Genomic DNA, 22476 nt, shown 5'->3' with positions numbered 1-22476 from the left:
GCCTGCGAAAGCTGCAACAAAGGAAGTGGGATTCTAAAAAGGAGGGATGGATGAGCAAGAGTAACAGGGAAGTCTAGCGCTTTGTGCGAAAGCTGTTTCAGTTGGGTAATGACCCAGGAAAAGGCATGATAGAAAAGGTTTAAAGCCATCCAGATGTTGGGACCTGTGGCCTTCACTACGCAATTGGACTCCAGTGCCTATTAGCCCCAGCCAACAATGGCCCGAGACTATGGGAATTGGAGTGCAACATCTGGAACAACCCATGCTCTCTACCCCTGGTTTAAAGCAGGGGTGGGAAACCTCAGGCCTGGGGGTCAAATGCAGCCCTCCAGGCCTCTCTACGTGGCCCTCGGAAACCTCCAAACTTCTATATTCAGTCCCTGGCCCTAAGTCCTACCCCAAGTGTTTCTGACTGGCTGGAATATGCTCTTGAACTCTAACAATACCTCTTGCTTGTCTGGATGGAGACCAGAGGACAGGGGAGCGTAGAAACCAGTCTCCTGTACAAAGATGGCATTTGAATTCACTTCCTGCCCCCCACTTTCGCCTCTGGTGCTGCCCACCAGTGGCCCATGTCCCTCAGAAGGTTCCCTAGAACCTAGATACTATTATTTCTTCTATCTAGTTCATTTGTAATTGGAAATCAATAAAACATTTTCTAAAATAAATTCTGCATGTTTATCCGAACCCTGGGTAAACTATAATTCTATACAGGTGATTTTTCCCTGTGGTACCCAGTAGGTTGTGCTGACTAGCCCAATCTTAGACGCCGCCCATGATCCATCAACCCTTCAGTGTGCAAGTGTCCAAACACTTAGGCAAAGGGCTCAAGCAGCATGGAAGCCAACAGTCCTTTCTCGTTGTTTCCCACTCAGCAACCTTTATTCAGAAGGTAGACCAGAACCCCCTCCTGGATTCAGGTGGCCTCTATGTCTAGCTGTTGCATTCAATAAGTAGAATTCATTGGAGAAGTATAGCTAACTGGCAGATGAAGACCTATCCTCCATGAATTTGTCAACCCCACTTTGAAAGCCATCAATCACCACACCTTATGGAAGCAAATTCTTTAAGCTAATTATCTGCATTCTAATAGGGAGAAGAAAAATCTCTATTCACCCTCAGCACACCATACTACCACACTTTTTCAGTCATCTTTTCTCCAAAAGGACAAGAAAAGGCTTTAGCCTTTCTTCATACAGTGCTCCAGTTTTGATCATTTAGGTTGCCTTTTTCTTCTTTTCCAGCTCTGAGATACCAGTTTTGAAACAGAGTAACTGTGCAGAGTTTTTCAAATAAAGCCACAATATAGGTTTATAATATAAACCCTCACTTCTCCCAAAAAATAAATTAAAAAATTGTCCAGTGGCACCTTAGAAACCAACTAAGTTTGTTCTGGGTATAAACTTTTGTGTGCATCAGTGGCGTAGCGTGGGTTGTCAGCACCCGGGGCAAGGCAAGTAATTTATGCCCCCTAACCCGTGGATTTGCGCCCCCTAACCCTAACCCCCAGATGTTGCGCCCGGTGCGGCCGCCCCCCCTGCACCCCCCACGCTACGCCACTGGTGTGCATGCACACTTCTTCAGATACACTGATACACAAGTCACCAGACCCTTATATATAGTGGGAGGGTGGGGTGGGTTTTTTCTCAGAAGGGTAGTAGGAGATGGATGATTGACTCAATGGGTATGGTAAACCTGTTGATGACTGTTAATGACTGCAATTAGTCCAAAAGGAAAAAGCAAGGGATAATATGCAGATGACCAAAAATAGCTACTGGACAATTTTATTTATTTATTTCGACTGCGTCAGACCAACACGGCTACCTACCTGAATCTTCTCCCAAAAACTTTATATAAAACTTTTCCCTAAAAATTCCTATATTTTCAACATCATCGCACACCAATAATCCCAGGAAGTGAATTGGTTAAACGAGGCTCAACTCTCTAGACCGTGTCTAGAGAAGGGTTGCCCAAACTTGGGTCTCCAGCTGTTTTGGGGCTACAATTCCTATCATCCCTAGCTAGCAGCACAAGTTAAGAGACTCAAGTTTGGGAATCTAGAGTATCCAGATTAGAAGTGCCATCAGCAAGCATCACCCAAAGGCATCTTCTGGCTTACACAAATTCTGCACAGAAGACCCAACAGAGGCAACAGTTTTGAAGCAAGCAGCAGCACCTCCTTGTATGTGCAGCATAAAATCTCAACCTCAAGCAATTATGTTGGGAAGAAGGGCTGGGCAGCAGGCAGAGAGGAAGGAAATCTAGATGGCCGCTTTCTGAGCAGACGCCACCAGAGAGATGTACAGCCAGATCATGAGACACACATTTTCGAGAGGGACACAAGCCATGGCATGCTGAAGAAACACATTGATTAGTGAAATGCAAAGGAAGTGAAAGGAGGTTACCTGAAGGCTTACTCAGCTTTGATGAAAACATAGGGGCAGGTTTCTCCTTTTCCTTGACAGAAGCAACTCCTCTCTCAGCTCCCTTTCCTACACTGTCTAACTTTTTCTCTGCCGGCGAAGGAGTAATATCAGCTGGGGGCGAGATCTCCTTCGTTGCTTCAGGCACTTCTCTGTCCAGTTTCACGGAGGGTTTTCCCAAGGCAGGACCTCTCTCTTCATTTTTGACTTGCACATTCTTCAAAGAAAGGTCATGGGCCACCTCTTGGTAAGGAGATTGCCTTGCCTCCAATTCAAATGCATCACGGGGCTCTCTGCTTTCCATCTCCTTCGACACATCTTTTTCCATCACCGACTTAGCAGCTTGATAAGGAGCTGTGGGGAAATCATCCGTCTCTGGAGAGGATTCTGCAGACAACACAATTTTGTCTCCCACTTTGAGCTCCTTGGGAACAGGGAAATAACCTGCGCCAATACGTAGTTCTTCCATGTCTAGTTCCTTCCATGTCTTCTCCTCCTTTGCTACTTCTGGAGCCCAAACAGTGGGTGCATTTTTGGAGGGTTCAGTCTGAGGCTGGAAGGATTCTAGGTAAGGCTTGCTAAGGGAAGGTGGCAACTCCTTCTGCTTTTCCTCCCAACCTTCCTTGGATACAATCTTAGCAGAAGATGCGGTGCTTTTCTCTTTCACAGCCTCCCTCTCTTTCTGAGCAAGGACTGGTTCTTGACAACTACCAAATAAGTCACTTTTCCCAGGTGCTTTCTCGTCAGGCTCGGCATATTCAGGCACAGGTTGGGAAACACATTCTGAAATCACCTCCTTGGATATCTCTGCAACGGCCGGCAAAGCAGATTCATTGGGAACCTTCGTTTCTTTAACTAAGTCGCATGCAATGGATATATAAGAATTCTCCAAGTCTTCCGCAGTTGTACCATTCTTATGTCCGGGTTCTTTATCGGCAGCATCAACCTTGGTTTCCTGTGCTTGACTTGCAGGTACATTCATTGCCTCCTGATACGAGGGAGGCTCCTCAGACTTCTGCATTACATTCTCGTAGTCGTTCTCGTAATCGCCAGCAAAAGCTTCCGAAGGGGAGGCTTCGGTTTGCATGGCAGGAGCAACCACCCCAACAGCGCCTGCATTCAACGGTGCTTCCATGACAATATCTGGCAAGACAGGGGAAGGACCTGTTTCAGACCCTCCTTCAAAGGAGGGGCAGAGCTGCACGGCCACATTCAAGGGCTCTTGCGACGACTCGGACACCTGAACCAAATCAATCTTCGTTTCGTAAGCAAGTTTGGGGCTAACCGCATCATGAAGTTCGCTCTCATATGCTTCTTGCACTAAATCGGGAGTAAGACCTTCGGGCATATTGGCCAGAGCATCAGTAGATGCCAGCAGATTCTCGGCTTTATCAGATTCAGCATTCTTGCCCTGGCCACTTGCCAACTCATTGTGGGCAACGCTTGGTTCCGTTCCAAAATGGGCCTTCATCTCAGCTATCTTTTTCTCGTCTGTTTTATTTTCAGAGGCCTGCTCCTCCACCAGAGACTTGGCTGTGCTGCCCTCGACTGTCACAGCTGATTCAAACTTGGCACAAGTAATGTAAGCTTCTGAAAATTCTTTTGAGGCTTCTGGAGTGCTGGGGAAAGAAATATCTTCATTGCTGCTTTCATGCTTCTTCTCGCTCTCTTTTCCAAAGTCTTTTTCTACCGGCAGAGTCTGAGCCTCCTCCGTGTCATATTTACCTACACCATCCATCTGACTCCTAGCCATTTCTTTCAAACTGCTGCTAGCCCACGATGGTTCAAAAGGCTTGAAATCCACATAGTCGTCCCTTGCGGAAAGGTCTACGAAAGCCATATTTTCGTCCGCATCGTGCTTTCGGTCTTCAAGAGATGCATCGTTATCATGCTTCACAAACAGCTCGACAGGAGATTCTGGAGAAGAGTCCTGCTGGTGTGCAGATAGTTTTTCTATATTAAACACTTCATTGGTGCCTACTGGTTCCTTGGTCTGAGATGAAAAGAATAGCCCTGTCCCAGTGTCAGAGGGCACTGCTTCCGAAGGTTTCGCTTCTGAGCCACCAGCATCTTCAAGGAACGGGTTCCGTGCGTTTTTGGTAGCAGCGGTAAATGCCTGGCTTTCAACCTGACCGTAACTGCCCTTTGTAGATAGCCCACCTGATACTGCGTTGGGGGCTGTGTAGTCTTTAAAAGGATTGGCTGAGAGAGGAGAGAGAGAGGGAAGAGAAGCGGTAGCGTCAGGGGGGGCTGCAGCGAAATCTTCTCGCCATGCACGACCCAGCTGCTCCTGCAAGTCCATACCTTTGTCTGTGGCCGTGGACAGAAAGGAAAGTTAGCGAAGAGTGCAAGTGGTCTGAAAGTTAAGGCAAGTTTCAACAACAAGATCCCGTCCCCCAAAAAAACACAGTAGCTAGCTCTCAACGCTTACAGCTAGAAAGGTTAGTAGGGAAAGCATGCAATATTAAAGCTAAGAGAGGGTAAATGTAAATGAAGCAGCAAATGTTTTGCAATCCATTAAGGTTAGGGGAGAGTTTGCAGCAATGCAAAGTACACAGCTTTTACAGAACGAGCCTGAGAAATAGGTCTCATTCTCCTACGCCCTCTTTTTTTTGGGGGGGAAAGCAAGTGAATAATAATAACCCCGTGAAGAAATAATATTGATGTTCTCTTAACCATAGCCAAGAGAGTAGGAGAAGGCGTTAAGTAATGCATTTCCTCTCCCTCCCAAGTCTTCAACTAGGGTTTCCATATTTTGAAGAGAGAGAAAAGAGGACGCTATGACGGCCATTAAAAGCAAATGAATGCAGTTTGTCTCAAATCTTACCCCTGAAAAAGAGGGTGTGTCCTAGGAAGAGAGGACTCACCGCAACCCTACTTAACACAAACTATGCTTAAGACGAAGTAGGTTCCCTCTAAATCAGCATTTGCAAACCAACTTCAAGCCCGGGTAACAAGGGGAATCCTGCTTAGCATTAACCATAGTTAAGAGCCAGTGTGAATGTTAACAGGAAACTGGGGAATAAATACAAGGAGGAAGAGGAAAACTCAAAGAATCTGAAGCCCAGTCTCTTAACTATATACCGTATTTTTCACTCTATAAGATGCACCAGACCATAAGACGCACCTAGTTTTTGGAGGAGGAAAACAAGGGGGGAAAATATTCTGAATCTCAGAAGCCAGAACAACAAGAGGGATCGCTGCGCAGCGAAAGCAGCGATCCCTCTTGCTGTTCTGGCTTCTGGGATAGCTGCGCAGCCTGCATTCGCTCCATAAGACACACACACATTTCCCCTTGCTTTTTAGGAGGGAAAAAGTGAGTCTTATAGAGCAAAAAATATGGTAATTAAGAGATTGGCAGTGTTACCTTCATCATACACCCGACAGGTGAAAAGACGAAGCCATTTCAATTATGGTAAACTGCATGAATGCTAACAGTTCATTAATTGTAATCAATTAGAGCCAACTCTGTATCAGCAAAAGCAACTACACCTTTAATAGTTATTCTGTTAATAGTAGCTACAAGGTGTTCCTAGGGGAAAGTTCCAAGAATTCATGGACAGCTGCAGTTTAACTGCAAAACACAAACTGCCCAAGTTTGAATTTCGAGCCACTTCGAAACAAACCAAACATGTTTTGCAAATTTAGGAGACTTTAGTATTCTTGGATCCTCGACAACTTTTTTTTTTAGTAAATACATCTAGAAACTATTAGTGGGAAAGGAAAACGCAAAGGGCACAGAGGGGTGGGGGCATACTCTAATGCAAAAGGCTAGCTGAAATAACTTGCCTGCAGAAGAGTGCATCAGGGGATCAGATGCAACAGGAAGAGCAAAAAGGGTCTCATCTGAAAAACAAATACAGTATGACCTCAGCAGAAATAAATGTGGAAAATGAGCTCAGAGAAGGGGAAGAGGGAGAAGAGGGTATTCAGCATTCATATTTTTAGCAGATATTTTACACCCATATTTAAAAAGAACGAAACGAGAGAATTCGCATGCAGGAGTACTCTGTTTGTCACAAAGTGGAAAAGCTTCTGCTAAGGAACACTCCTCCCCATTCCACCCCCCTGGCCACTTGCCCCAATCTTAGCTGCAAGCCTAAATAGGAACGCCCAGGAATATTGACTCAGGATCCACCAGCCAAAAAATTCCTGGGCGTTTCATCCGCTACACTTATTTGCTAATGTGGGTCATTAACAGGTCACTTAAAACTCCACCCAGAATTCCACACCAGCAGATGTGATTCACACGGTTACTCTCCTAAGATGAGGATCAAGAGTCCCTAATTTTAGCACGCTTCCCCTTCACACATTCGCCCCCTAAACATATGAATGTTAAGTACATTAAGGAATTGAATCTCTCGGGGGGGGGGGGGACAGCTATTGCTAATTGACTGCAGAAACAAGGAAAATATGTTTTAATATAATAGTTGGGACTGTTTAAAATGCTACATAAAAGCAAAGCAGGTTGTATAAAATCATGAAATAGCATAGGCAGGATCAGTGCACTGACTTAACAGTCTCAAGAGTGCATGTGTATCCACTTACTCCAAGGTTGAGCTAACATATTTCCACTGAAGCAAAGAGCAAAAGAGCTTTGATTTAACCATTAGCCCTCGCCCAAGTCTTATACGCCCTCCAGTTCACCTCTTGCGATCAACTATTTCAAGAGCGTAGTATCGGCAGGATAATTACTAGCTATCCTTCCTGACTGATCCAAGAAGCAAAGAAAAGTGTTATGCAAAGGGCGCCAGCTGTGCCCCGCAGAAGAGCTCTGCCAGAGCCTCACTTAATGAGGCAACATGTGAACTTGGTGGGAAAGCGATTAAAGGACTAAGAGCAAGCCAGTGCACATCTAAGATGATGCAAAAGCTGAGCAACGCACACCATAGCAGCTGACCATCAACAATGGCTGGCTTGAATTATGAACTATACGGTGTTGTGTTTGTCATGAGGCCGGAGGAACATCGCCCTGCTGTGAGGCGCAACGACCGCTCCCTACAATGCCCTTTCCACCTGGCCTGGGGGGCAAGGCCCACACTCACCAGCCCCACTGAAGAGGCTCCTCATGAGGCCGGAGGAACATCGCCCAGCTATTGTTTCATTGATTTATTGATTTAATATGCTGTAAACAGCGATGGGATTTTTATTTAAAAATATAAAGTGGTATAAAGGTAAAGGTAAAGGGACCCCTGACCATTAGGTCCAGTTGTGACCGACTCTGGGGTTGTGGCACTCATCTTGCTTTATTCGCCGAGCGAGCCGTTGTACAGCTTCCAGGTCATGTGGCCAGCATGACTAAGCCGCTTCTGACGAACTAGAACAGCGCACGGAAATGCCGTTTACCTTCCTGCCGGAGTGGTACCTATTTATCTACTTGCACTTTGATGTGCTTTCGAACTGCTAGGTTGGCAGGAGCAGAGGCCGAGCAAAAGGAGCTCACCCCGTTGTGGGGATTCGAACCGCCGACCTTCTGATCAGCAGGTCCTAGGCTCTGTGGTTTAACCCACAGCGCCACCCGCGTCCCTATAAAGTGGTATAGAAATTTATAAATAAATAAATAAAGCCTGCTGGATGTTGTATGCACCTCCCAAACCTCGCAAGTGCATGCCCAAAGGGACTGTTTTCAGGTGCCAGCTGCAGAAAGCATCACCATTGCTGTTTTTAGTGCATACCACCTACATGTTTTTGCTGAAAATTCCTTGGGTGGCCAAGGAAGCCAACATGAATATAATGCATTATACTGGGCTACCTTCTAGAAGACTGATTTGAAACCTCAGTTATTTCAGAATATGGGAGCCAGACCTCTGCCTAGAGTTATGCCACCCTGAACGGAACTTGTTTTAAGAGATCTGCCCCGGCTTCCAGTATTTTTATGGGTCCAATTCAAGGTGCCGATTTTGTCCATACTAGATAGCATAGCTGCCATACAGTCAATCTCTACTGGCGAATAAGTACCATAATTCCAAGCAGGAAGAAAGACTTTTCAGTGGTGAATTCTTTCCTCTAGAAAGCCATTCAATTATCACTATTCTGGCAACAATATTATTATTATTATTATTATTATTATTATTATTATTATTATCATCATCATCATCATCATCATCATCATCATCATCATTATCATCATCATTATCATCATCCACTGCATTTAGTGGGTCTTTTCCTGCTTCCTGCAGTTGCTTTCCCTCTCTTGTGTTTTAAAATAAAATAATTATATTTCTATGTTGTTTTACTATAACTTTTTTAATTCTGTTATGGCTTTGTCCTCGTCAGCGAACCTGGTTATTTTTTTACCAGGACAGTGGCCTAAAAACATCAAAGATACACTATGATTAACATTTCCCAACTTTCTTAGGGTTGTGTGGAGTTACATCATACACACCCACACACCCACACACCCTCTTGGCCCTGAAACTGCTGAAGAACACAAAACGGGAGAGATGCTTTGCAACATACACTTAAATAGTGTCCTGCTGTTACGTACACATTCTGCTTCCAAAGCATCAAGCATAAAATGGAGCCAATCTTTATTTGGTCTTTGATTTCTTGAAAATATTAAGCCGCACAAAGAGATCAGATTACTGCACTGCTCAGGTTGCCAAGTAAAGCATCCGAGAATTAAGGAATGCTAGTCTGCCTCTGTATGATTACTCAACAAAGCAGAGATCCGGCGGAGGAGAACAAAGATGTGCATTGCAAAACCAAGGCGCTATTAATGCATGCATTTATTTGCACAAGATGCAGAAAATGGTGTGGGTGATTATCTCATCCTAGTTTTTACATTGCCTGATTTCCAAATTTTAAGGGATAGATTATTATTATTTATTGAATTTATACCCTGGCCTCCCTCCTGAAAAAGCCCTGGGTTATCAAAATTGTGTAAAGGGAATTATTAAGAGGATGGCTGAAGCATTTCGTGGGAAGCTGCAGAACACAAAGTTTATTGCTACATGGCATCTGAAAAACAGCTTTCTCCATATTGTAGGTTAAAGGTAAAGGTAAAGGGACCCCTGACCATTAGGTCCAGTCGTGACCGACTCTGGGGTTGCGGCGCTCATCTCACTTTATTGGCCGAGGGAGCCGGCGTATAGCTTCTGGGTCATGTGGCCAGCATGACTAAGCCGCTTCTGGTGAACCAGAGCAGCGCACGGAAACGCCGTTTACCTTCCCGCAGGAGTGGTACCTATTTATCTACTTGCACTTTGACGTGCTTTCGAACTGCTAGGTGGGCAGGAGCAGGGACCGAGCAACGAGAGCTCACCCCGTCGTGGGGATTCAAACCACCGACCTTCTGATCGGCAAGTCCTAGGCTCTGCGGTTTAACCCACAGCGCCACTTGCGTCCCTATATTGTAGGTTACTACTACAAAATTGATGCTGCAGACTATAAGTGCTGCTCATGCAGGCAGAGAGTGGTGCAGACTGATACAACATATTTTGCTTTCAGTTTATACTGCTACCCTATTATCTGTTAAAAGGGCTTGAGAAAGTGTGCACCATAATGTCCGTTTGGAACATTTTAATTATTTATGCATAGCTAGACAAGCATCACTTTGGACAATGAGTTATGAGATGGATTTCCACATTAAAATTTGACCTTCGCGAAAATCTGCTGGCTGAAATGAGAACAATTAAATGGTATTGATGAGGACTGTCAGACATGTGAAATGTTTCTTTATTTAAACATAGACTCATGGTATCACCCTCTGCAATGCAGGAATCTCAGCCTTTTTAATGGATCGTTTCTAAATGTGCATGTTATCAAAACCTTTCCAAGTTATTAAATTGCAAAGTAGCAACTAGCTACTTATCATCAGAAGACAACGCTACCGTTAATATCTATTCTTTTGGCTAATTTAAAGTTGTAAATGCAAAACTGCCTTAAGAATTGTCCCTTAATGGCATACAAATATGAAATGTAGGCATGCAGACTCTAATATTGAAGTTATGCATCCATTTACTATTTCAGAGAAGACACACCCCCTTTAAGAAGAGGAAGCACTAAAGTCAACGAGGCAGCAAAACAGGAATTATTTGTTCTGATGCACAGGAACACACCTCAAAACCCTTGATTCCACAATCAACAGGAATCCTGCTCAAAGTATCTTAACTCCTGATCTCATACGAACATAACTATCTCACACTGGTGTATTAACTCCTATTGGCAGTGGTTCTCCAAGACTGAAATAGTGAACCCTCACACTCACAAGAAGTTGATACATGAGAGAGAAGGGTTCAGATGTCATAGAAGAGTATCTCAGAAGATAGGATTAATGGGAAGGGGCCCTGCTTGCCCCTAGGCCCCAATTTATTGATCAATGTAATTTAGTTGTTGTCAAAGGCTTTTTAAAAAATGGAATGCAAGTAGTAATCCCTTTAAGGATACGTTTTAGATTCACATTTATCATTTAGTTGCTTTCAAATGCTTACAAAAGAAGAAGAGTATAAATATCTTAAATGATTTGCCAAGAGAAATCATCCATCCTAGGGAGATAAGAGCTAGAATTTAAGTTGATCGCCACTTAGGACGGATCATCAAGTATTAACAGTGGCACACAACCCACACACCCCACCACCACCCTTCTCAGCTTCCTGGGATTGACTCCTCCCCTTCCTGAAGCACCAACAGGAGAAGTGAGGCTTCCTGGAACACTATAACAGGAGAAGTGAGGCTTCCTGGAACACTATAACAGGAGAAGTGAGGCTTCCTGGAACACTATAACAGGAGAAGTGAGGCTTCCTGGAACACTATAACAGGAGAAGTGAGGCTTCCTGGAACACTATAACAGGAGAGGTGAGGCTTCTGCTTGCCAGGTGCACAGGACTGTACTAAAACGTGGCAAGGAGGGGTCTCCATAATCTGGCCACAGAGCGGCTTAAATACTAGTCCAGCTTTGACTACAAAAACTTTAGTACAAGCACTGGAATGAAAAACAATGAGAAAACAATGACAAACAAGGCCGCCGAAAACTTACTTGCAGCCATTCTGGCATTATTACAAAGCCATTACGAACTTACAACTATTATGCAAATTCAACAGTGAAATAAACAATGGACATTTGTACAACAGTTGCACCCGCTGACTTCCCAGATGCTTCCATTCCCCGCTGCCGTACACAATTAGTATGTACAGCTACAACTGGCTTTCCCCCTCCATAATGACTAGACTTTCATAAAATCAAGCTTGTTTTGCCTGAGAACAGAAGGTAATGATTTAATATCTGTTCCCTACATACTGGCGTTTGAACCTTTTGGAACTCAAATCATAACCTTCAAAAATATTAAATTGCTTCAACGAATCTGCATACATTTCTAAACAAGAAAATACGCCCAGTGCAATAACAGAGAAGGGCAAAAGCCATTTTGCAGAAGTCTTCCAAAACAATGTTATCAGAACAGTTACACGCTGCCAAAGCTATCAAGCTGAAAACACATAAGCTCTTGACAATCTTGAGGTCTCCGTACAACCAGACTTGCAAAAGAGAAGTCACAGCCCAATCCTTGTCTTATTTGCTGTACTCTGGAAGAATTCCCAGGGCCCCACTGTTTGCAACTGTTTCCCACTCATGCCTGGGAAAATGTAAGGCTCTCTCAAGCTCATCGAAAGTATGGGCAGGGATGGGGCAACGCCTTGGGTTCAGAGGCCCATGTTGGAAGTCTGTGCCAGTTTTTGCTAAGCTGTTGCAGGCAGGCTGCCCGTGTGGCTAGCCCACCTGTCTGAGGCTCTCAGCCTGCGTGAACTGGCTGTGGAATACAAGCTCTGTGTGGGGGGAAGAAAGCCCCATGTGTTCTCAGCAAGGCATTGTAGAGGGATGCAAGCAAAACCATATACTGAAGGAAGGGAAAAGGAGAGAGAAAAGAGAACCAGTGGAGAAGGCTGAATCCCTAAAAAAGAGCGAACACAGCGAGACACGCAAATGCAGGGGGAAATAATAAATTTTAGAAATTGAAAGATTTACATGTGGAGATGTGTGGTAGTGTAAAGAGAAGGATGTGTTTTGAAGGAGCATGTGCAGGGAAGATTGGCAGGTGGCAGAAAGGGTCTGACTCTACGCCAATCGATGCATTGACTCAAGACAGCCTTGTGGAAGTTCAAAGTTGAGTACATATTGAGCTGGTGATGTCAAAGGAATAAACAACTACCTGACGTTTAGAAGACATCTGAAGGCAGCCCTGTTTAGGGAAGTTTTTTAATGACTGATGTTTTGATGTGTTTTTAATCTCCTGTTGGAAACCACCCAGAGTGGCTGAGGAAACCAATAATAATAATAATAATAATAATAATAATAATAATAATAATAATAATAATAATTGCTTGGCATTCTTATTTTTCAAATAAGCACATATTCCCACCCACCCTTCAGGCCAAGCACTGAGACTTGAAGGTCAGCAGTGGAGAAGCTACATGTGGAAATATGGTCTTTAGGAAGAACCAGAAGGGACATGAAGGGTTAAGCACTGACCCTCCTAGGCACAAACCTCCTGACTGGGAGAGATCCAACTGCAACTCCTAGGATGAGAAGCACATTGTAATCCTGAAGGCAGGGGAGTGCCTTACATCTGATCTTTTTAAGCTACTCTGGAAAGTCTTTGATGTGAAATAATGGGATAGATGCTTTAGATAAAGGGGGAGAAGAACAGATTTGAAGGTAAGTTGACTACAGGTAGAGGGAGAAGGCAGTAAAAGTTGTGAGAATTGGGGGAAGGGAAACCAGGAGGATAATTGTGTGTTATAGTGGTGCAGAGAGAAGCAAGTTCTGGAGTACAGAGGGGAAAAACGAGAGAGGGTTTAACAGGGGTTTGTTTCAATGAGAAAAGGGAGTTCATCCCAACAACGTATGAAATCTGAGATGAGCTAAAAGCATGTGGAGAGGATGACAGATATTCAAGGTAAGTTTCCAACAGCACACCTTCTCAGGTAAACATTTGGGAACAATGCAAAAACCCAGTGACATACTCTTCAGCTGCTGCCAAAACTTTAAAGTTGTTATCCTTTAATATTACTGTAAATAGAAATAGGATTTATGGTGAAACCCTACCGGAACTGCAGTCCTTGTTTTCAGAAGGGAAAATGTGATACAATTCAAGAAGGCATTTACGTGCAAAGCCTACCAAGCCTTCATTAAAGTTGTGCATTCTCTATGTATCCACCAGAGGTGGGGGAGCCAAAATGCTGCTCTCCAGATGTTGGTGGTAAACTACAGCTCCCATCTTTCCAGATAATCAGCCGTGCTGGATGATGTAAGCTGTAGTACAACATCCCAGTCTCCCTCCAGGTCAATCACGAATGGTAACCAAGACAAACCACAAGCTCACGTTCCGATGAAGCACCAAGGAAAACTATGGCTTAGCTCACAGCAGGACCATAGTAGCCACAATCTCCTTTCTAGGGGAGCCCCTGCACATTTTCACACTAAACCATAGTTTAGTTTGATGACTTTGGCATATTGTTCTCCCTGTTGCTCTGCTATGCCTTCAGCTTGACTGGAGACAGTCTGTATCTCCATTCAAGGACCAATAGGGTCAGCTCAACCTGGCACAACTCCATGCCAGTACAAAAATGTGGCGGTTTCTTATCCAAGAGATGTTGTTTGCAGATGGCACAGCGTTGACAATGCACTCTGGGGAAGCTCTACAAAGACTCATCTCAAACATTTTGCCCAAGACCGCAGGGAGTTCAGCCTGACGAAGACCACCATTCTGAGTTATGATGTCTCCAGCTCTCCACATTTCAGAACTGGGGACCACACGCTAGAGGTGGTAGACAATCCCATCTACCTGGGCTCAACCATAACCAGCAACCTCTCCATCGACTCTGAGCTCGACAAGCCTATTGGCAAAGCAGCTATGGCAATGGCTTGCCTCTCCCAAAAGGGTTTAATAATAATAATAATTTATTCTTTATACCCCGCCCATCTGGCTGGGCTTCCCCAGCCACTCTGGGCGGCTTCCAACAAAACACTAAAATACAATAACCTATTAAACATTAAAAGCTTCCCTAAACAGGTGATGCTAACGACCAATACCACAATGAAGGTCTACCTGCTTGTGTGTTGAGCACGCTGCTTTATGCAAGTGAGTCATAGGCAAATTACAGCCTTCCATATGCAGTGTATCAGAAAGATATTGGGCATCACATGGCAGGGTGCCAAGTTGACGACCAGAGTTGAAAATATCATTTCCACTGTGTGTGTGTGTGTGTGTGTGTGTGTGTGTCTCCTTCTTGCATACTGGGACAAGTGATCTGTTGTAAGAGCAAGCTACCATCAAGCAATGTAGCTGAGATCATAGAAATTGTAGAACTGTTGCATTGGACGGGATCCCGAGGGTCATCTAGTCCAACCCCTTGGCGAACAGACACCTAGCTTATCTATCTGAGTTTCTAACACTGTACTGTGTTGTTAGAAGATCTGGCTATGTGATGGAGGACAGCATCTTGGGAATCCCAGCTTTCATGTTGAAATAATGAGTTTCTAGTCCCTATGGCTGCAGAAGCAAACCTGAGAACATGTAGGCAGTCAGCATCTGATGAAGACTCAAAGTGGCCGGGGAAGATAGCACTCCTGGATTCAAGAGTTTTCACTGTGGCCAACCGGACGCCTGCGGGAAACTGGCAAGCAGAACCTAAACACAAGACCATTCTGCCCTCCTATGGCCTCCAGCAACTAGAAGCATTGATACCTTCAACCATAGAGGAAAAGCATAACCACCCTGGCTAGTGGCCATTGACAGCCTTAGTTAACTATGCACTGCATGAAGTACTTTCTATTACCTGTCCTGTATCTTCCAACTAGATTTCCACAAGCTGTGTATTTATGAAAAAGGGAGAAAAACCTCTATCTACTTCTTGTGTGCCATGAACTCAGCTCAACCTGTCCTAGCACCAACCTACTTCTTCCCTTCCGATTATTTCCACTGTTTGTTAGCACATCCCAGGTTGTTCAAAAGACTTAACTGCAAAATTAGGCAAATAATAATAATAATAATAATAATAATGCAAATTTGCTGAAACTGCATGATTTTTGCAAACAGCAGGGTATGAGCTTGTTTTTGACAAGTTAAGGTCATGGCTAGATGCAGCATCTTCATAAACAAGAATCTGGTTACACACTAGGAAGTGAGATGCCAAGGTCAAAAGACTGAGCAGGATTTCAAGCACCTCAATTAGAAAATGCATACTTCCATTTATATCCACCGCAAGCCAGTTTTTAGCCAAGCACTTCACAATCTAGAACTGAACTCCTGCATTTAAATAATATGCACAGTGAACACATAATGCAATTCCTGTGCTAATAGTCCATATTTACTCTCTTACTAATAACAGAATAAAAAATCTGCTGCGGGAGGACAAACTATTAGAAATGAGTCAGAGATAACTGTTAACTATAGAGGATGCTCAGAGTTAGAGCTTTATCAGTTCTTAGTGATTGTTCATTGGGCTCCTACATCCCAGCATCCCAGCACCAGCCTTTAGTAGAGCAACTCCAGCCAAAGAAACAATTCAAAGGCTATAATGGTAAAGGTACCCCCTGACCGTTAGCTCCAGTCGTGAACGACTCTGGGGTTGCGACGCTCATCTCACTCTATAGGCCAAGGGAGCCGCTGTTTGTCCGCAGACAGCTTCTGGGTCATGTGGCCAGCATGACTAAGCCACTTCTGGTGAACCAGAGCAGGGCACAGAAACGCTGTTTACCTTTCCACCAGAGCAGTACTTATTTATCTAATTGCACTATGATGTACTTTCAAACTGCTAGGTGGGCAGGAGCTGGGACTGAACAGGAGCTAGCCCTGCTGCGGGGATTCGAACCACCGACCTTCTGATCGGCAAGCCCTAGGATAGCTCAAATGTACTCATCTGCTGGGGTTGCTAGTGGAAAGCCCTGAACCATGCTGTCAAGCCATGTGCATTAGACTCCTCCTCCACGAGACAATCCAACCACATGCTGCATTAACAGGCAAGCCTCGGCTACCCACACAAACACTCCATTTGAATGAATCAGCATGAAGGGAAGTTCAAAAATTGCTCTCGACATGTGGATTGCCAACACAGCCAAATACTTTTCAAGTGAGCATGGTTGTTCACACACAGAGCACTCTTACCTTTCTGTAGTATGAAACAACATTCCACTGACAGAGAACAACCCTTCAAAATTCTTTGCTCGTCTCAAACAGGAAGCAAAGCTTGCATTACATAAATATATCCAAATTCCTTGTGCTAAATTCACAAAATTCAATTCTGTATACACCGATGTATTAAAAGTTAAGTAGTATTTCCTGTGCTACACTAAGTAGCAGCAGAAATATGCCAAAATGTATCAACATTATTATTTAAGGGCCATGACGCAATCGACCTGCCCCTATATACCTGTGCTACTGGAGAATTACTGTGTAATTAAGCATTTTGCAGAAGGGAGCTGACAGAATCCGGACCTGTGTTACTTCAGAATGCAAGTTGTGGTTGGTGAGGGGACATATATGTTTTTAATTTCCCACATGCAAAAACCTCTCTGTATGTAGTAAACCAGAATATCAGGGAGAGACAGCTTTCGATAGAGTAATCTCCCTGATGGGTTACTTTACAACATGCAAGTAGTGTTTCATATGGCAAGGCACAAATGGGACACACCCACTTGCGGTCAAAGGGGGGAGGGAATACCTGCAGAAATGGGGAGACCTACCTAATCAGCACATGAAAAGACCAACATTTTAGTGAGATCAAATGAAAGAATCACTGGGTTCTAGAAATGACCCTGTTTAGAACACCCCCTGTTTTGAATCTGGGGAAAAGGGGAAATAGTAGCATTTTCCAAAATGAAGACGGAAATACTAGGAGGAAAGACACCCAGTTATTGATGGAAAAAAGAGGGGAGGAATGTGCAACCAGAGATTGACAGCACAGTAGCAAATATGTGATAGACAAGAGTAGCAAAGTGAGGTTAACTGAATATTCCATAAACAAGGATAATACACCTAGTTAATACTTGGATGAATACCCAATATTCTCTGGAGATCAGACAGCAGCTCCACAAATGTTTTCTCCCTTCAGGACTTTGGCAAATTTCTGGTTCCATTTAATTCTAACCATTCTATTTTTCAGAAGTCGCTTTTCATTTAGGAATAATAAAACCACTAGCCACTCTCCCAAGCAGTCGCAGAATTCTTGTAACAATTCCCACCCTGGCCAGAATATGAAGTCCAAGTTCTTCCACAGAAACACACACACACACACACACACACACACCTTCTTACTATATAAATGTTTGCAACACAAGACAAGGATTTCTTGCTGTCATTTTTAACTATCTTAACTATTAATCCACTTTTATTTGCATCTCATTTGTGGGCATCAAGTTTGTAGCTAAAACACATCAAGTCCATTTGTGATTGATCTGATGCTTATACAATGTTCTTTCTACTGAAGTCTTTCCTTTCACTCCTCTTTGCCTTACTTTGAGACTGTACCTTATTAAGCTTCAGAGTGTTTCGATACATCATTCTCTTTCTTGTAATTCCAGGAATCTTGGGCACAGCCTACCTGAACAATTGCATCTTCCTATATGAACCTCCCAATGTGATCCTCAGGTGAGCACCTTCTCTCAACCCAATCAACTTCAGAAACACAGTTGGTTGTGACACAAGAGAGAGCCTTTTCTGTGGTGGCTTCCATATTGTGGAATTTCCTCCCAAGAAAGATTAGACTGGCTCCAACTTTATCATCCTTCTGCTACAGTGGCGTAGTGTGGGTTGTCAGCCCCCGGGACAAGGCAAGTAATTTGCGCCCCCTAACCCGTGGATTTGTGCCCCCTAACCCCCAGATGTTGCGCCCAGTGCGGCCGGCCCCCCCTGCACCCCCACGCTACGCCACTGTTCTGCTAGCAAGCCAAGATCTTCCTGCTCAGACAGGACTTTGAAAACTAAGGTATTGACATGCTGATCAATGGCCTACTTGTTAGGGCAACTGTATTTTCCCTGCTGGTGCTAAGTATGTTCTGATGTAATTTAATTATTTTTTTTACTAGTTCGTTTTTATTGCTTTGTATTTTATAATGCTGTTTTTAAATGTTGTAAGCCACCTTGATTCTCAATTTGGAAGAAAAGCAAGGTATAAATACACTAAACATGTTTTGATACATTGTGCACAAGTGCAGAGAAGCTACGTTCACTACACTTATCCCCTAGGATGGCTAAAGGGCAAAGAGCATCTATTCCCAGATTGCTATCATATACTTCTATATGATATACTTCTATCAAGAACTACTTCATTCTGAGTTCATTCTGAATGCAGCACTGTCAGAGAATATCCAGAGGTTTTAAGACCCATCTCATAATACCCATCTCATACACAGAAAGTGAACATCTAAAGACATGCCTTTAAAAACGAATACTTAACTATTTCTGCAGCATCCATTTTTGCTTCTGCATTATTAAAGGCACTACAAAGAATGACAAAGGGGACTGGAAAATACTACAGTACTTGGATTTCCAGCTGTTTCATGCTTATTTCTAATCCTTAAAACAGCATGAAACTTGGTGGGAATTTAGTGCTATATTTATTATGCTGCTGCTGCTGCTTCTCTTTTCTTTAACATTTTATTTTGATTCTGTAATATTAACAACAATCAATGACACCAAAGGGAGTGCAGTATGTAAGCGTGAAATGCACAATGAATGAAATTAGCACATGATCCTAACTCTTTTTTAAAAAAGAATTGTAATATTATTTTTACATTTGTATCATCCCAGTAAGTCTCCCCATAAAGTATTGTGTGAATCTGGTGCTGACATTCTCCTGCCCAAATCATTCTTCTAGTCTCTGTTTCTACTTAAGAACAAATGCTTTCCGAATCCTTTTCACGTTCCTAAGGGGCAGATATCTGCATTTCAATGTACACGGGCTTTCCTAAGCGCCTTGAATTTCCAGACTGAAGGCACAGAAATCTTTGAAAGAAGGAAGAGAGAGAGAGAGAGAGAGAGAGAGAGAGAGAGAGGCAGACAGAGAGAGAGAGAGAGAAGTCTGCATAATGCTCCTGTCTGGTGCGGCGGATGCTGGGCGGTGGCAGGAGGCTGAGTCAAGTTTGCTGGTTCCATATACAGGAAGGGAGGTGCTCATTCTGAATCCTGCCTGCTGTAAGGAGGACCAGAGCCATCACTCATCTATTCTAGATCCAGTGTGTGCAAGGAAAGGCGGGCTCTCTGTGACAATAGACGGGCTGGATGTAGAGGCTTCAGTTAGCCTGCAGACAAAAAGATACCCGGAGTTCCAACGCCTATGCTAGACAGTGGGAAAGACTGGGGGTGGGCTGCACCCCCACTTAACCCCCTTCTTAATCCTAAATGAAAACGGGGGGGGGGGGAGACTTTTCTAGATCAAGAAAAGAACAAGGCAAGGCGCAAAAGCACCAGGAATGGAAAGTAAGCAAAGAGGAGCAGCATGAATTACATTGGAGTGGGTGGGTGTTGAACGAGCTTCTTGCATTAATAGCTACTGAAATTGAAAAGTCTCCAAAAGTCAAAAGACGGGGGGGGGGGCGGAATGGCAGTTACCCCACCCACCTTCTCAACAAACAAGAATTCTTCCCTGCGCTGGAACTATTCCTGTAACACCCTAGATTTTTTTTCTCTCTCCTCCTCTCCAGTGTTGGCATTCGGAGCCCGTCAAACAAAATGCCTTTGGGAAAAGGCTGGTCGACAACAGGTTCCAGACACAAAGGAAGATCTCAGCTCTTCCCATGACAGATGGCAAAGCGGCCCCCCTAAGTATTCTTTAGGGGAAAGTGGCGAGGGAGCCTGCGTAACGCGCTCGCTTAGCAGCAAAGCCTTTCCCGGACCTGCTACGTCCACGCGCACGTGTACCCCACAAAGCGCCTGCCACTCCCATCTGCTCCATTGCAGAACCCACCCACCCCCCTCGCCAGCCCGATCCACCTCGCTGCATTTCCAGCAGATCACCTTACAACCCGAGAAAAAGAACCCCCGCCTTTTGGCCACTTGGGCTAGGACAGTTATTCACCTTCGCCAGCGGAGAAGTCTCCGTAGCGCGGGAGCGAGCACACATGCACACACACCGGCCACTCCCTTCAAAAAAACCAAGTCACTCTTCCTGATCACGGCCCCCCCGGGGCCCCCTTCTCATTGTGCCCCACAATCAGACACCCCCGGCTCCCCAATACATCCACTCACTCCTTCCTTGGCCACCAGCTGCGCCTCGATCACCCCCCCGAACCCCCAAACTCCCCACGGCCACTCTTCCTCCGCATCCCTGCCTCCTAAGCCCCTTCTCCACTTTCGCTCCCGCCGCCTTTCTCTACCCTTACCTGCAATGCCCGCCCCCCAAGTTCGTCCCTTGCCCGCCCCCAAGTTATTGCCTCAAGCCTTCCGTTTCAACAAGTCCTCCAGCTTCCCCCCCCCCGCAAAGAAAACCCCGATCCCTCCTGGCTCCCCGACACGGCTGCCATCGCCGCCACAGACACCTCCCCCCCCCAAAGGAAACATGCCCCACACCCCACCTCCCCGCCATTTTCCTCACGGCTCCCCAGCCTGCCCCTTCGCTGCCCTCTCCCCCCCCCCAGGAAACTCTCTCCCCACGGCCTTGTAAGGCCACTCCTGTTTCCAACCCCCCCATAAGTCTGAGCCCACCCCCCACGCCCCCCCCCATCGCCCCAAAGCCAATCGGCCACACCCCTCGGGGAATCACCCTCGGAGCTTCCCTGCCCCCCCCCACCTCAAGTCTTCCTCAGTTTCCCCCCCCCCCTGCCCCGCGCGCGCGCCCGCACACTCACCAGGCGAGCCTGAGGCGGCGCCCTTCTTGGCAGCGGAGGCGGCGGGGGGCTCGTCTCTCTTGGGCGGCAGCGGGGCGCTGCGCGGAGGGACGGCGGGGGCGCGGGGCTCCTCCCGGTGCGGCGGAGGCGGCGGCGGGGCGCTGCGCGGGGGGTCCTTGCCCTTCCCCTCAGGCAGGGAGAAGTCGGAGGCGGATGGAGAGAAAGGGGAGGTGGTGGAAGAGGGCGCCTCCGGGTGGCTGGTCCAGGCCGGCTGGTGGGGGGCAGGCGGCGGCCCCGGGGGCTTCTCGCCCAGAGGCGGGGCAGAGGCCGGGGCGGCGGGCTTCCTCTCCCTCACTTCCAGCTGCTCGTCGTCCACTTCGTCGTCGTCGTCTTCGTCCTCTTCCTCGGGCTCGCCGTCGTCGTCCGCGACGAACTGGTACTGGAACAGGGGCTGCTGAGGCTTCCACTGGTCCTGCCCTCCGGCTCCTCCCGAGCTGGCGGTGGAAGAGACCAAGGGGGACTGGTCGGGGTCGTCCATGGCTCCTTGCTTCTGCTTCTGGGCGAGAACAATGAGGAACGGGAGCAAGACACTCGCTGCTGCTGCTGCTGCCTGGGCGCAAAGGAGGCGAGCGAGAGGGATGGGAGGCTGCAGCTCGCCTCGCGCACCGTCGGAGAGGGAGGGGGGAGCGAAAGAGGGAGGGAGAAAGTGAAAGGAGGAGGACCCAACAAAAAATGGGGGAGGGAGGGCGGCTGCGCAAATGCCTCGGGAGGGGAAAAGGGGCGCCGCCGCCGCCACCAGTGTCTCCACGCCCTGTTGAGTCACAGAAGGCGCAACTCGCAGCCTCCGCGCAATGAGCAGGCAGAACCTGAACCGAGTCTCAGTCCCCGTCCCCCGTCCCCGCGTTCTATTCCCACCCCCCGGGCGCGCTTTGGAACGAAAGGGACAGCCCAACAGGCCAGTGAGGAAGGGGGCAAGGGAAGGCGCTACCAATTAGAGGAGGAGGGGGAGGAAGATGAAGCGGCAGGCGCGCGCCCTGCGCTACGGTCCCTCTTTATTGTGCAGCAAAGAAAGTGGCTGATTTTGCGGAGAGTGGAAGTGGGGAGGTGGAGGTGGAGGTCCTGAAGTGGGGGAAAGTTCGAGGGCGGGGTCCGGACCCGAATGGACTCCAGCCACGCTTCGCCCTCCCCTTTGCGAGCATCTTTCAGAGGAGGAGCCGGGGAAGACCTCGTGCTTTTTGGGGAGGGGAATGTTGGCTGGCGATTTCTTTCCTATAAGTTTTGCTTGTTTTCAGA

General features: G+C 46.1%; 1 protein-coding gene across 4 annotated transcripts in view; it reads right to left on the bottom strand.

The window, feature by feature from the left end:
• RTN4 (reticulon 4) overlaps nt 1-21895 on the bottom strand; it is a 61794-nt gene extending 39899 nt beyond the window's left edge. Inside the window, exons 1-3 of one of the 4 annotated variants that reach the window (XM_081903741.1) lie at nt 21205-21895; nt 6213-6269; nt 2406-4733 (exon numbers count right to left, since the gene is read on the bottom strand). In XM_081903741.1, coding sequence (XP_081759867.1) covers nt 2406-4733; nt 6213-6269; nt 21205-21721 — 2902 coding nt within the window. In that variant the 5' untranslated portion in view covers nt 21722-21895. The remainder of the gene's footprint in view (nt 1-2405; nt 4734-6212; nt 6270-21204) is intronic. The other 3 variants (XM_081903742.1, XM_081903743.1, XM_081903744.1) reach the window with 3 other exon arrangements.
• Between the last annotated feature and the right edge of the window lie 581 nt (nt 21896-22476).

This window comes from Podarcis melisellensis (genome assembly GCF_964234715.1).
Source record: "Podarcis melisellensis genome assembly, chromosome: 3".
In the NCBI taxonomy this organism is placed as follows: Eukaryota; Metazoa; Chordata; class Lepidosauria; order Squamata; family Lacertidae; genus Podarcis; species Podarcis melisellensis.
This window is presented reverse-complemented; position numbering and strand designations above follow the sequence as displayed.